A 16,710-nucleotide genomic window follows, 5' to 3' on the forward strand; every position below is an offset into this window, starting at 1 on the left:
ACGACTGGTTTTGTTTGAGCAAAAACAAATTCTCTAATTTATTCTTCGGATTATTGATTCATCTGACAATTATTATTTATGGATTAGATTTCTGCTTTTAAAATTTACTTAACTGATTATCAGGATAGATGCCGATTCATTTTCTGATGACATGTTATCGACTAATCTTTTCTTTTCTTTGTTGCTATATTTAATTATTTATTATTATTTATAATTATTCATTTATTTAATTAATTAATTAATTATGGGTTAAGTTATAGTTAGTGATCACATGTTCATTCCCAACAACAACAAAAATCAGAAGCAGACACAAAGTCTGTCTGCAGTTTGACTCCGTTTGACAAAGAAAACATTTCTTCTATATTGGTACCCCCCCCAACCCCCTCTCTCCCCCTTCATCTCATCCATTATGCATCCCCTCCACGGCTTCTGCTTTCTTTCATCACGATCCCCCAAAACGCACGAACACACCAGTTCCTTCTCTGTTACATGAAGAAGACCGTGACGATACGAGGGAGACATCACAACAAACAGGACAGACGCAGGGGGACAAAGAGACACAGGGAGGGACGAGCAGTCCTTGGCACGTGAGGGTGACGACATTGATTCAGTCTGGGACTCGGACACAAATACAAATGTGTCTTTCACATGTAATTCGAAACCTAAACCGGCCTCTGGCTGAAGAGGAGCAAACACACACTGAGGATACGTGATCACCAGAAACACATGTTCCACCAGATTAATTATTTATCAGTTAAATAATGTGCGTGAAGCTCAGCTGAGCCGAACATACAGGAAGCAGGAAGCAGCGTTACGTTACAGTAGTATCAGAAATTAGTTCCAGTGAAACTGTAAAACTGAAAAGAGTTTGGAGGAAGCTTCAGAAATCCCACGGTCAGTGAACACGACCCAGGTCCAGAAACGGAAATTAGAAATCCTTACTGAAGATGTTGGACAACACCGAGAGGAGAGGGACCATCTGTCACAGTCCAAAAGTCGGTCTCTGTGATGTTGTGGGGGTTCGTTAGCACCCTGACCCCCCCACCACCCACTGTGACCAATCACAGAATACTTTAGTTTTAACCTCGGATACGTTGTGTTTGTACTATAAATAAATAAATACTCACCGATAAGAAAGGAGGCGATGCTGTCGGGACCCAGGCCTAGGGGGGGGGCGCTGCACCTCCTCCCTGGCTGTCTGAAAATCTCCACAGAGGGTCTGGAGGTGGGAGGTGAAGGCGTGGGTGAGCGTGGAGCCCAGCTGAGCCCAGCGCATCGAGCGGTCGACTGAGACTCTGCCCAGCACTAACTGGCCGCCGGTGCCGCCCGCCTTCGTCTCGTCCTCCAGTGCCTCCACAGGACACATGGCCCCCAGTCCTCCCCCACCTGAACAGTGGAGACGGACCAGGACCCGGTACGAGTCTGACGAAGAGAGAGAAGGAAAAGGTCAGCATGATGAAACGGAGGGAAATAATTTAATATGAAAAGATCCAGAAAAACTTCTTCTGATGCCAGAATCTTCATTTTACATTCAACATTTCAAGTTTTACATGTTTCTACTAAATATTTAATCAAAATATATTTAAATATAATATGTATATATAAATATATATATAAATATATATTTAAAAAAAAAATAAAGCAGATAAATAATTAAAAATATGAATTCTATAAAGAAAATAATAAGAATTTAAATAAAACAGGTGAGTGACACATATTCCAAACCCCCCCCCCCCGTCAAACAGTGTTCTCCGATTTATATTAGTATAGATCAGGGGTATAAGTATATATAGTTATTAAATAGTAACATGAATAAGGCATAAACACCCACACACACACCCACACACCCACACACACACACCACACACACACACACACACACACACTTACTGAGGTTTTCAAGTAGATCTTTGCAGTCGTCTGTTGCCACGTCATGAATAGTGCGATTACACTTATCCCTCCTCTCTATGTCCTGTTCACTGTGGCTGCACAGCACCTCCAGACACTCCTACACACACACACACACACACACACACACACACAGATAAAGATCACGATTACAAACCATGTCGATAAGACAACACAGGTTGCTTTCCTTTCTGAATAATAATAATAATCCACATTATGTTCATGACACAAAACGTCCATGAGTATTTTTTTCTTATGTGTCATCAAAGCATGTTTCAATTAGTGATCTTCATTCATATTCAAGTCAGGCGCTCAGTCTAGAGGAACGTGCGTCTCCTGCATTTATTTAAGCTGTGTGGGACGTTTCCAGCCAGCGAGGTCCCATTAGCCTGCAGTGTGGAGACTGAGGGCAGAGCTGGACAGCTATAGATCAGCAGTGACAGCAGAAGGTCAACTTAACGTAGAACCATCGCGGTGAAGGCAGGTCCAATATTCAGCCTACCTATTCTACATACGCCATGATGCTGAATGATATGCTAAATGAGGCTGAAACTCTCTGCAGAGCTACACGGTGTGTAAAACCACTGCCAGTGAAGAATGGCTACAGCCTCATAAGTGGCTATGGATAATTTAAAATAAACTTTGGACACGTCATTCTCACCTTGAGGCCCAGAGCAGCAGCTACGTGCGCTGCTGTCCAGCCATCACTGTTGGCCTGGTTCAGCAGAGCAGCAGGCAGTGCCAGGGTCCCGGGGAGGGCAGAGGTCACAGTGGGGTCAGCCTGAGACTGGTGGCAGAGGAGGAGACGCAGGGTGTCGACGTGTCCTGAACGCACCGCAGCGTGGAGAGCTGTACAGCCGTCCTGCACAGACATAAAGGGGGAATTCATTATATTATTATATTTAACCTTATTATTTCTGAAAATGTGAAAATAGTAAAAATATCCCAGAGTCACAGTGAAACAGTCACAGGTCGTTTTACAAAACAAAGATGTTTCTCAAACTTAAGAAGCTGAAACTAAAGTTTTTGGACTTTTTGTTTAAAAAATACTAAAATAAGTCGTGGATCGATCAACTTATTAAGCATCCTCTCAGTTTTCTGCTACATTCACTTAAGCAAACCTGATATATCTGCTGTAAGTTTCAGTGTTTTCATTTACTGACTTTCACAAAGAAAACATTCATTTACATTTCAACACATTTCACTTACTAATTCTATGTCTCCGTCACCACAGTCATTGTGTTTTCTGTTGGTTCTTATTGAAAATGAATTCAGCTGCTCAACACTTTATGTTAATATTCAAATTAAATACAAATAAGCTCCAGGATAAAAGTCATCTGACTCCACTGCACGTTCAGCCCGTCGGTCGGTAACCTACTTTTGAACCACGCTGGTTACGTTTGACCCAACACACTGGGCAACATTTTCAGGCGTCTAAAAATACCTCTGTGCTATAGAGACTTGTGCAGCTCTGGCTCAGCAGGAACGCCGGGCTAAATGTGGAACAAAGCAGGTAACTAAATATAGGGGCTCGTCACATGTTGCCGTGGCAACTAACAGGCTCCTATGGTTACCATGGAGACCCAGGAAGCCCATACATCAACGAGCTCGTACAAATCACACAACTAAACCCACGAGACTTTTTTTTATGTGAAGCAGGAAAAGTGTGAAACGCTGACGAGTGTTGACGAGTCACAACGTGTGAAAATGCCACCGCTGTGGGGAACTCCTGGGTCGGAGCCGTTTGTTTTTACATCCTGCTCAGACTCTAGAAATAAAGTGAGATTAAAAGTAATAAATAAAATTTGGTGAAGCTTGATGAAGTGTGAACAACTGAATTTTACAAACAACAGAATGAGCAGATCCTCAACTTCAAGAAGTCAGAAGAGCTTCTTAACACATGCAGACGTCAGCCAGACTTACCGTGGCGGTGCACGAGCGATCGGCTCCGGCACTCAGCAGGACTCGGACGCAATCCGACCTTCCTGCCTCACATGCCAGGAAGAGGGAGGTCTGTCCGCCGGACGCTGCCACGTCCACAGCAGCTCCTGCAGTGAGCAGCACCTCCACACAGCTGGACAGGAGGAGAACAACATGCATTCATCACAACGTACCGACCATCGTAAAATCTAATCGACCATCAATAATATTCAGCTCCTCTTTGCTCTTCATGTGTTTCTGACCCGTGCCGATACATCCTGACACAGAACCTATGATGAACACACATGCACCTTAACGTTCAGACTAAGAACAGCACCTGTTCCAGAAAGGCTGGATAGTGTCGGGTCAGATCGCTGCCCTCTGAGTGGGAGACGGCGGTTCGAACCCCAGCTCCCAGCTGTGACCTACCTATCTCCTGTAGGGGTCCTTCGCCCAGACCTCCTTACGCTTACTGCCTTTGCCTTGTACCTTGTAAGTTTTCTGTGCCACGTGACTAAATGAAGATGTAAATCAGAATTACTGCAACGAGAGGAACACGGATCCTGTCTAACAAGACCTCTAAAAACCTGTTAACCCCATTGAATAAACCCTCGGTGTGTGTGTGTCTGTGTGTGTGTGTGTGAGAGTGAGCATGCCTTTTGGATATCCCCCCTCTATAAATAACTCTGTGATCACATATTACAACACTGCACATTCCCCAGCTGGTCCTGGCCAACTGGTTTTTGACAGACGCACAAACAGAACCTCAATGGCTGCAGGTTTGGGATTCATCCCACCAACACGTCAGCATCAATACGTGTGATCAGTGCAGCCATTGGCCAGTTTTAAGGAGAGAAGACATGAGCTGCAAATATACCACAAAAACAGTTTCCTAGTTCACTGTCGCTGTCGAATTCACCCCATACATCACTTGAACTTGACGACCTACAGGACGACTGGGGCTCAGCTGAAACTGGCCTGGTGACGGTACTTTACACATGGTAGGTTCACAGAGGCTGCCTTACTCATATGTACAAGATTAAATAACAGGGATACAAACAAATTAATACAAGAACCTGAGAACTGCGGCAGCTCTTGTTTAAATAGTTCTGTTTGATTAAGTTCAGGGTTGAAGGTGTGGGTTGGGGTTTGAGTGAACCGTACGGGATTGGGGGGGATGAGGGAGGGGAGGCCTGTACGAGCTCACCTGCTGTGGCCGTAGGTTGCAGCGAAGTGTAAAGGTGTGAATCCATTTTCATCGGAAACATCAGCAGGCGTTCCTGAAGACAGCAGCAACTTCACACACTCTGACCGAGACACAGAAAGAGAGACGATAATGTGGAAACCTGCTGCGATACAACAGGAAACACAAAGTTCTGTGAGCTGCTAGACGTAGACGTCCACTTCATCTTGTTGCCATGGATATTGTAGGTGTAGATGTGGATGGTGTTAGTCAATTTATGAATGAGAGCTTCACCTGGCAGCACATGCAGCCTCATGAATATCATTTTAATCATTCCTACCGTTTGTGGCCTCTGATGAAAGGTTTGTTTTACAAGTTGTTCTGAAAATATCAAACATGATCCAGAACTGCTTTCTCTCTGCCCAATTATCTACTGGTGGTCTGGACAACAAAGGCAACAATAACTGTGGCAGCGTTTCACTACTCCATTCCCCACGAGTCTCAGTCACAGAAGTGGCCTCTTATCTTCGATCAAATGATGAGACCTTCAAATGTGAAGCTGCAGAGCAACAGTGTAGTCGCCATTTTCTCATAATACACCCAGAAAACTCCAGTAAAAGGTTCCAGCTTCTCAGAAGGGACTGGCGAAAGAAGCCTTTCATGAGAAATGACACTGAACATTAAAGGCTGTGTGTGATTATATGCAACAGAAGTGGGACTGGACGAGTTCAACATATTCCAAACATAAACACAGCACATCAGGTACAGAGAGCACGCCAGAAAACCAGTCTCTGTAATAACAGCCTGGTATTCTCTCAGCTGAGGTAAATGCATCACTCTGTCATTATGGGAGGGTTTGTGGTGCTTCATGTTTTCACGTTGAACACTCAAACATCTCAGTGTGGATTGAAATAATAAACACGTGTCTGCTGGATTTGGACATGGACGCTGTGCATCCCCAAAAAGACAGACTGAAGGAGGAGAGGAAAGCCGAGATCAGATGGGAAAAAGAAGGACAATGAAATATTGATGGGTGGAAGAGTGTGTGTGTGTGTGTGTGTGCGCTCTCTGTGTTGGCCCACCTTTAAGCTTCCAGTGCAGCTGTCCTTCAGCTGCATTAGTCATGTTCATGGATCAACGCTCCTCATCTGACAGACTGTTACTATACATCCCAGCAGGGAGCACATCCTGATACACCCGACGTGTCTATGTGTGTGTGACATGGATCAACATGCATTAACTATTCTGTGTGTGTTTATATGCACAGCACTGCTGGTGTGTGCATGTGTCAGCTAAACAAGCTTGTAGTCAACATCCGTGCCGAGGTTACAACCCTGAAACGACAACTATCTCACCTAACGGCAGCTCGTACAACTCCAGCGTCTACAGCAGCACATGTCGAGTAGCTCTCAGCTCCAGGTCTTTGTTCTCTCACAGATGCTGCACAACACTCGTCCAAGGAAAGATTCCTGCCAGTGCTACCCTGATATTTAGGGATTAGCTTCCTGAATTAGTTTAACCATTCTGGGATTAGGAAGCTTAAGAAAATCAAAATAAGTATCAACTGCAATACTAACTGACCTAATTTAACAAGAGCAAGCACACTTTCACATCCTGCTCATCAAGCTGATCTGCTGCTACATTCACAGCCGTTAATAAGTTCCCTTATAGCTGAGTGCTCACATGTAACATCACAATATACAGTATAGTGTAGATAGACACCATTAAATGATCAAACACTGTGATGTCTTAACATATTAAATGAAGAATGCCTTCTTCTTTGTGCCTGTAAGCTGCACGAGGAAACCTTTCACTCCAATCGACCACAAACTGAGCATTAGCATCTCATTTACTTTCCACTAAAGGCCAAAAACATCATGTTTAATTTAGCAGAAATCAAAACGTTTCTGCAGAGACCATTAAAAAAAAGCAGGTGTCAGACCGGTTCGTGGTCTCTCAACAGAAATGTCACAGGTTTGATGTCTGGGACTGGTTTCTTTCTCAGACATTAAATCCTGGATCACTCACTGCGAGTTGCTCTGGAAAAGGGCAACAACTACAAAAACAGGAGAATCTCTTTTATGCCGGCGTCTCTTGATTGTGTGCAGGCTATTGTCAGTGTAAACCTCGGGCAGCTCGAACATAACCCTTCCTACTTTAGGGCCTCATTCGGGTCAATGATTAGCAGGTAATTCATACTGCAGAGTCTTTATGCAGTTTGTTTCTCCAACAACATGGAGCAACTGAGTCTCACACGGCCTCTATGGAGGTTAAAGCACTTTAAACTAACAGGATTTAACACATACAACAGATTAATGTCTTTAGTAGTTTAAATTTACTGTATATATAAAGTTTGGCAACTGGAAATGAGCAAACTTCAATTAATTAACTGTCATTTCACAGCTTCTCCTATATTTAGATCATCTTTAAAATCATTTTTATGGCGTCCCATATTTCCTGAACTATCAATGCAGTTTAAAACACGTGTTTGCATTTTGGTTTTCAGGTTGTGCCTGGAAAACTACTCTTTAAAATAAATCAGCCAACCACTGACCAAAACCACAGCTAGGTCTTCAACTCCCACAGCGTTAATGTGTGTTTTAAACATACAGCAAACTACACACACAACGTTTGCAGAAAGAAAATCAGATGTTATAACATGAAATTGTTGTAGATGGCTTAAACAGAATAACATACAGAGATAGAGTCCAATCCAAACATCACCACACAGCAGGTATCGAGTAATTAAACTTCGGTTACCTGTGTGTCCATTCTTAGCAGCAGCAAACAAGGCAGAGGTTTGGTTGTGGTTTTGGTAGAGGTGGAGGTCTTGGTCAAGGTGATTGGGCTTGTTGTCCAAGGCGGTCGTAGAGGTGATGTTGGTGGTAGAGGTGGTGTTGGTGGACGTGGAGGTGGTGGTAGTGGTGGTGATGGTCGGGTCTGGTTGGTTAAGCAGCATTGACAATAAAGTGACATTTCCCTGGGAAGCAGCTTGGAGGAGCAGGGGGCGCCCGCCGTCCAGGGCAGCAGGCCCACCACCACTTAGAGAAGAGACTACGGAGGGACACCAGCCTGCAGGGGGAAGGAGGAGCAGGAGCAGCACAGGTTAAACTAGGAGGAGAGAGAGCGGGAGAAAGAGGAAGAGACTAGAAGTGCTGAGCATGGGAGAGCAGCGGTGCAAAGAGGCGGACGGGTGGGGTGGAAGGAAAGCAACTTAAGTTCCACACACTCTGAAGTACAGTCTCTTTTGTCTGAGCAGCAGCATGAGGACGAACTGCAGTTAATAAAGATTATTAAGGTTGAAGTGGGAGCAGTGTTTGTTTGAACCCCAGCAGACAGCAGCTTGTTACAGGCTCCTGATTCCAAAGGCTCAAAGACATCAATTCCGGTTGTGGAAGTTTTTAAAACTTATAGCATCAGGGGCTGTGTCAGCTCAGAGCTCCAGGATCGCTGCTAACACTTGGTGTTAAGATGACGAATTTCTATGATAAATCAAAATTAACATTATTTTGACAGATCTAATAATTACACACATGTACATGTTCCTCAAACTGATACTAAAGTGAAGTCTGACTTTAATTGGTCAGTTGTGCTTCATTCATCATGACTATTACTAAATTGAAAACTTCTTATAAATTTCCAGTCGTATTTGAGTCGTATTCATATCAGCGACAGCTGCCCGACTGAACATCAGACTACGTGTGTCTTGAACTTTGCTGCAGCAGCTGAACTTATTTAAATTCACCAAAATCAAACATTAAACCTTCAAACGAGAAGCCACCCCGTCGGTTTCTGCTGCCGTAGCCTGAAGCTATGCTTATCTAAATCCCACGTAGTGGTTAGTTGTGTTATAAACTAATCAGAGGGATTAAGGCAGGATTATGGGAGATGGGTAAACAGGTAAAGCAACATACCAGCCTGAGCTGGAACTTGTCCAGGAAACTGCTTTAAGGCTTCATTGACTTCGTCAAACAGTTAAATTAGCTCTTATCTCTCCCTTTAGATCTGCTGAAGCTAAATGTAAAATGTGTCTTGAAAAATACCTTTGACTACTTTTTATTTTAACTTTTAAAACCTCCAGTCGCCTCATTAAGAGTTGGTAAAATGTTTTGTATTTTTGGACTCAAGCTGAACTAAGGATTTGCTACCTACATATTTATGGACTTATGAAAATGCAGAGTTAGGATTTTATACAGGTTTTTCCAGGGATTACTCAGACTGCAGATCTCTAATAAAATGCCTGATTTTATTAGAGGCAGCGTGCTGCAGCCTGGACAAAAGAGTCTGTCATCACATTAGATTAATGGTGAGATGATAGATAGTGTTCATCTTTCAGTACAATCATTCATCCACAGTAAACAAACAAATACACACATCATTTAGTAAGACACAGTTTAAATAATTACACCCAACAAACAGACAAACAGATAAAGTAAAGAACTGATAAAAGACCTAATTATTAAACCCAGCAACTGTGCTAAAGCTACAAACATGGATCTATGAGTCATGTCACGCTACTTTTAACCATATGTTAATATTATTCTGAACAATGTGGGTAAAAATGAGTTAGGAACATGCAGCATAAAGATTTGCAGTGAAGAAATTTGGCCTGAAGAGAAAGAAAAACAACAAGTAAAGAAGAAGGGAACCACAGAATCTCAAGGACATGGATTACAGCAGTTATGGCTGCACTTTCTGTCTGAGTGGGTGGTGCTGGTGGAGAAATAGGATAAGGCTACAAAAACATATCTAGCTGCTGACAGGTGAGATTATGGCCTGGCTTGAAATTGTGATAAATACGTCTGGGAAGTAGCAGAATTTCCCCAAAGTACTCCACCGCTTTATCAGATTTGTACGGAAGTGGGAGATGCTGCAATCGATTGCAATGAAATTTGAACGGCTTGCAACACCACTGTTATCGCATTTCTCCTTAGGATCACTGCACAGAGAAACAGAGATTTACATCTGACCTTTAAAATGTCACTTGCAGGGCAACACTACTCTCAGACGGCCCATGTTTTTACTGGGGGCCACATGAGACGGCTCTATTCTAACTGTTAAGTACCGGAGTTTTCAATGTGGTGCCGTAGCTGTATCTTTAATAGTTACATTATTATTTATTTATGATGTTATTGCTGTGAAAATATCTACAAAATACAAACAAACGGAGCTACAAACACCAGCCAATAGCCCATCAATATTAGCTATAACCATGTGAAGATTCTCAGTCCTCAGGTGATTTTATCTAAAAGCTAAATACACTAATGACCCCAACTATGAGAATAATACTGTATGTGTAACAAAGTACAAACAAGCAGAACTCTAAAATCATATGACAAGGTGAACGTAAACATAAATGCTAACATTTATATCAAAAATGCATCTGAAGTGCACAGGACGCAGCATGCACAGTCATGGAAGCTGAGACAGGACGAGTGCAGATAGTGGAAGAGCGGTCATGGCATGCTACTGGAGGATGGAAAATGGGACGGGAAGGAGAGAGCAGCCTCTGGCATCAGCTTCAGAGAGGATAGGGGTTACTGGTAGGAAGGCCTACAAACCAATTTAAATAAGTGCAGAAATGTCTGGTTTGCCTCAGTTCGCCCTGAAAAGCTCCTTCTGCTGCTGAACACTAACCTCTACGCTAAAAACAGACACACGTTAGCGACATGTCGTCAATGTCTGCTGCTGATATTGATACTGACGCGGCAACATGGAAGACAAAAGGTGCCCAGAGGGAGGACAGGAGGACATTTTAAGGGCAGAGAAAGAGGAATGAGTACAGAGGAAGAGTGTAGTGAGCGACACTGGATCTTTCAAGGTAGTTTAAGGGTGTGAGGTAGAGTCAATGGCACTGAACCACCGACCCAGGTGCTATTCTAGACCTGTCTTCCTGTGTCCTGATCACTACGCTACACTTGGCTGGGCTAGCACTGTGGACAGACAGTGGAAGAAAAGAGCCAGTGGGAAGAACTTGAGGGAGATGGAGCATGGAGGAGCCCCTTTACCTGATGCTGTTGCCATGGGGCTGCCTGCAGAGGCACGGGGGCTATGGGAGGATGGAGCACTAACGGAGGAGGAGGAGGATGAGGAAGGGGGGTTTATGGAGGAGGGGCTACTGACAGTGGTGGCAGTGCTGATGACTGGGGGACACTCTGCACATGCTGTCGGCTGCCTCTGAGGGCCCCGGCCAGGCCCCGGGGAGCGAGAGGAGGGGCAGGCACCCACCTGAGAGGCCGTCAAGGCTGGGACCAGGTCCAGGGCGGGTTTGGGTGGCAGCTGGGGCGTGGCTGGTTTTAGCCCAGCCCCAGGGGAGCGGCTGCTGTCCCCTACCACCTTGATTGGTGGATGAGGAGGAGAGGGGGTCTGGGAAAGCCCTGGCTTTTTGGGAGGGATAGGGGGAGGGTTTCCCCGGTCGATCCTGGCCACCGTGGGGGACTTGAGGCCAATAGGATGGCTCAGGCGGCCGGGAAAAGGGCCTCCCTCTGATGCAGAATGAGGCAGGCCTGGACGAAGGGGTCCAGCACCTCCTGCTGGAGGGCTGGTGAAGCGCGAAAGGACCTGTGTGACAGTGTGACGGGCTTGCTGCTTGGCGGCAAAGTTGTCACGGTTGGTGGGAGAGAGGTCACGGGCCGGAGGACTCTGGGACGCTGTGCCATTTTGGTCCTGTTCCTGGAACTTATAGCGGGCTGCCTGGACACGGGGACTGACCCCAGTGGGCAAGTTGTGGGGGACTTGGCCCTCTGAGCCATTCTCTGTCTGTGCCAGTCCACCTGAGCTGCTGTGGACAATCCCGCGGCCAGACGTCTTTGGCAGGCTCAGGCCCACGTAGTTGGCAGGGGTTGGTTTGACAGGTATAGTAAGGGGGGCCTTCTTGGGAACCTCCCCTTCAGCAGGGGGCAGGTCCGTTTGGCAAGACGCTGTTCGAGAGCTAATGGGCTCTGTGGCTACAGACACAGATGCTTTAGGTGGGGTGCTGGTGGCAGCAGGTTCTCCAGCAGCAGCAGGCTGGGTGACAGCAGCACTATCCTGTCCGTCGCCTCGATCAGTCCTGAGCTGCTCCACCTGCTGTCGCAGGCTATGGGTCTCAGCCTCCTCGCGGCCCAGCCTGGCGCGCAGCTGTTCCCGCTCCGTGTCGAACTCCGACAGCTGTTTTTCCATCTTAGCCTCCATCTGTTGGCTACGTTGCCGCTCGGCGCTCAGCTCCTCCTGCAGCCGCCCAGAGGTGCGACTCTCCTCGTCCATGCGGGCCTGGAGCTCATCAAAGCGCTGCGACTCCTCCACCACCCGCGTGGCGAGCTGCTTGCACTCGCGCACCAACATCATCACAATGTGCTTGTTCTTCTCCCGCTCATCCTTCAGCTGTGCCGTCAGTTTACGGTGCTCCTGCTCCAGACTCTGAAGCTGCAGCTTCTCCATCTCCAACTAGAAGAGAAAATAAAAAGGTTTGGATCAGTGGTGTAGTGTGGGTACCGGGAGATCACAGCATGGAGTGTAGATATTCAACTCAATCATTTATCCAATCTTCACATATTTTAAAACAGATTAACTGATAATAAAAATAGTTGTTAGCTACAGTCCCGGTCTCAACTTTACATAAACCATCAGTTACACGTGACATGATCCACTGACATTTATTCCTCCCCATTTCAACACAGGTCATCTGCCATCAATCAAACTACCCTGTTGCAGATTATAAAACGGGTTTAATGCCATTAACGTCACATATACAGTATGGGAAACATCCAATATCTCTCACACACACTTACATATATCACTTGGACTGCTCATGCAAACAGAAATCCACCTGTGGCACTCGTAGCACAGTAAACATCATATTCATCTGAGGAGCTTTTCATTTGGTCTTTGTGTTTTAGGTAGTAATGGAAAGGATTCCTTAACTACAAAGTTAAAGTGAACTGGAATAATTTTCTCAAGGACAGCATAGATGAGACTGATTAATCAAATGAATCTGACAAAACAGCTCAATGACACAGAACATTATCATTTACGCAAACAGACACAGTCTAATTCACCTATTCACATAGTCACAGCGTCCCTTCATACGGTTGAATTTCAATGACTTGCCAAAGCCCTGGCCTCTAAATCTGGAGCGCTGCTGCTATTGTTAGCTCGGAGTTGGATTCACAGAGGGTAACAAGGCTTAACTGGGGCTCTCCACCCAATTGCCAAGACACCATCACTCTAACAAGCCTCGAACAAAAGCACCAGCCCCCTGTTACTCCTGTCCCAAATGAGCAGCCCCCCCCTCCCCAGCGTCCGCCTCGACTACTCCACTTCCCTGTTCCTAAACATCAGGGAGTAAATATCCCCACCAGCTGATGCTGAGGAGCAGCGGAGAGCACCGAGGGAATGCCAGTTGTTACTCAAAAGGAGGTGCTACGACTAGCTGCTAATTGGGTGAGGATTATGTCTGCTGTAAGTCAGTCTAATGCCTCTGAAGAACAAATTTAGGGATGCTGTGATGGTGGCGACAGACTGGGCAGGATTAAGACAGGTTGAAAATATGTTTCAATATATTGTACGTATCAATTAAACATATTAAATGTCAATAGTGATGATCATAATATGAACAAAATGCATGTCTGGAACATTTACTTTCAGTGTCTTGTGAAATGCTGACTGGAGTTTTTTAAGCCCAGTGGAAGAAACCAGCAAAACCCTTTTAATCTAATCTAATCAGGACATTTATGAAGACTCATCTCTACATCTTCCCCACACTGCTGACTCCACAGTAGGTGTAAGAAAACATCTACCAACAGTAGCAGCCAGATAACATGCAGATAGATGGACTCTTCTTCTTTTCTGAATTCAACAGAGGGTTTTAAAGACAATCAAGCTTTAGTCTTTCAACTCAACTGAGTTTGCGATGACAACCTCAGCAGAGGGTTTAAATCCTTGTTCACACTCATCACCCATGTGCACGAGCACATTATCTTCATGCATATGAGCTCTATCCACAGAGTGAAATGATAATAACATTAAACTGGAACTCATTTTTTACGGACATGCCTGGACGGCTGCTCCCTGGACCTGAGATCCACTACAACGTAATGCAACATTTAACTAAAGTTTACAAGTGGTATTTTACCTAAAGCAGTTTATTATTACACCTGAAAAGCTGCAGCACTGATATGTCGGCGTCGCAGCAGACAGAAAGCAGCCTGTTCAGCTCCTGTGGAGAAGAATGAAGCAAACGAGGCACCTCCGATTTACAGTGACCAGCGGTTGTGACCTAGCTTCCAAATACAGGCTGAACAACACTTCAGCAGCATGTTTACCCAAAAAACCTGACAAATACAGTGTTACTTCATCACTGTTGAGTGAAGGGGCCTCCTCTGAATTCATGACTGATTCATGGAGGAGAAGATGAGGGAGTGAGGGCGTCTTCACAATGACTGTAAACCAATTCAGAGCGTGTTACATACAACCGCCTGCCTTCAGCTTGCCTAAGACCTCATGGATAATTCAACGAGAGGACGACAAGAGTGGGAATGGATGGAGAGGATAAAGATAGTGCGGAGAACGCGGGTGAAATTCACTCTACCCAGCAACCAGAAGATCCCTCTCGTGTTAGCTCTCAGTTGCATCACAGGTCATTTTAAAGATTCAAATGAATCATTAACCCGTCACATGAATCCAGGCACCGTACCCTAACCATGGTTTAGGTACAACTGTACATTTAGAGGTGAGGTTGTGATTTATCATGTGCTAAAGAAGGTAAACTGTTTTGTGGAGGCTGCCTCTCCTTTCAGGCACTACTCAGGGCCAAATGAAGCACAAGCTCCCAAGGTCAAAGTGGTCTTGTATGGGTCCATTATAGTGTATGACTGATTTCACATGGAGAGTGAAGCCAGTGATGGTCTGACCTGAAATCCGACAGATGTTTATTAGTAGACACAGTAGAATCTGTGTTTCCCAAAGTCCCACCGTGACGAGACCTGCTGCTAGCAAACGAGAGCACCATGATAACTGGTGACAATCAGGTAGGTCTGATGGAAATAAAAAGTGACATGCTGTATATTCTTCTTTAATGGCCAGTGGCAAACACATTCCAAACCACAGCCCTAAAATCTGTTTAACCAAATTTCCAGTGAAAACATCCAACTCCGACCTCTCCCTTCCTTCCCCTCTCTTCCTCCATCCATAGCTCGTCATCAAAGAATGTGTGTGGTTACACAGCCTCCATTTGGCTCTAAACTATATCATCTCAGTTATTATTACAGAGTTCAGGGACAGGGCACACACACACTAACACCAACACTGTATTTTCTTTATTACTCACCCACGTTTGTTCTGCCAGCCACACATTCAAATGCTTTTACACGTTCATATTCCTCAACGGAGAGGAGGAGGAAGAGAGTGAGAGAGAGGGAGAAAAATGGGACAGAGCCATAGCAGACATCTGGCTGCCCAGTTAATCAGGGCCACATAATCCTAAAGAGACCTGGGACAAACACACACTAGTGTGTACACACACAGTCAACCATCAAAAATAGAAATGACACACCAGAAAATAGGGATTGAGTTTACACACAGCACACAGGTCCCACTCGTCCACATTCATACACAACCCGTCGATACAAAAATAATGACAACTCCTGCAAAGTTCATATCATGTCATTTAAATCATTAACAGCAGCAGTCGAGTGGGAAACGTCAACCTTCCACTTCTGGGATCACAAAGTGTCAACATAGCAGGTAGAAAAGGGGGCTGCAAACAGCTGGAGGTAGAAAATGTTCCCTCAGCGCCAAAATAGGTGATGTTTCAGTTTCGTTTCCACAGTGAGGAGGCCGCCCCCCCCCACAGCCTCAAACAGCATTCACTGATAGAAGCCCTCCTCCTACTCCCCGCTGTCTTACCCTCTTCTGACGGCTCTCGGCAGCAGCCAGCTGGGCCGACATGCGTTCCTGCATCTTCCTGCAGTGAGCCATGACGGCCTCCAGGACAGAGATGGGGCTCGAACCCAGAGGCCGCCGCTCCTTGTCTCCTCCGGGGACCCCACATTCAAAGTCCCTCTGAAGTGCCAGGAAGGGGTCGGTCAGACTGTAGTGACTGTAGCGCTCCTGGAGAAACACCTCCTTCCTCTGAGCCTGGAGAAAGAAGACACGGGGAGACAAGTGTTATTGAGCTTTTTAAACCATGGATCCTAAAAAGAATAAAACAAGACTGGAACTAAAACCTTCCATCGAGAAAATATTTTTAATTGTTTATAATTTGACGTATGTACTGCATTTTGAAACCAGGTTGATCTGAGTGTTATGATTATGTTTCACACAGGACTTATCACTGACACTACAACAATATGTCTCATTCACATTTGCTATTTGTAAAATAAACACTGATGTTTAAAAGGTCACAAGCCAACACAGGAACCACAGTGACCCTTCTGAACCCATAAGACACAGCCCAACATCAGCAGCCAGCCCCTGCTTCATCATCCTGAGGCCCACCCCCCCCACTCCACTGCCCTGTGACCTCTGAACCCTCCATCACTAGCCCCTGACCACCTGCCTCCACAACCAGTCACCACTGCAGCAGACACAGCTGTTCTCAGGTCCCACAGAGAGCTGGAGTCCTCTCAGCTGGTCAGAGATGAGAACAGGAGGCTCCCAGTATGATCACAGGAGAATGTTGAACATCAACATCATGAATTTATTCAAGCTAAAACTGAGCA

General features: G+C 45.4%; 1 protein-coding gene across 1 annotated transcript in view; it reads right to left on the bottom strand.

The window, feature by feature from the left end:
• cttnbp2 (cortactin binding protein 2) overlaps positions 1-16,710 on the bottom strand; it is a 60,417-nt gene that overhangs the window by 13,363 nt on the left and 30,344 nt on the right. Inside the window, 9 exon segments of the mRNA XM_026364652.1 lie at positions 1,128-1,173; positions 1,175-1,422; positions 1,891-2,008; positions 2,570-2,770; positions 3,832-3,982; positions 5,036-5,135; positions 7,772-8,083; positions 11,020-12,436; positions 15,896-16,126. Coding sequence (XP_026220437.1) covers positions 1,128-1,173; positions 1,175-1,422; positions 1,891-2,008; positions 2,570-2,770; positions 3,832-3,982; positions 5,036-5,135; positions 7,772-8,083; positions 11,020-12,436; positions 15,896-16,126 — 2,824 coding nt within the window.

The sequence above is a fragment of the Anabas testudineus genome, chromosome 6, assembly GCF_900324465.2.
Source record: "Anabas testudineus chromosome 6, fAnaTes1.2, whole genome shotgun sequence".
Classification (NCBI taxonomy): Eukaryota; Metazoa; Chordata; class Actinopteri; order Anabantiformes; family Anabantidae; genus Anabas; species Anabas testudineus.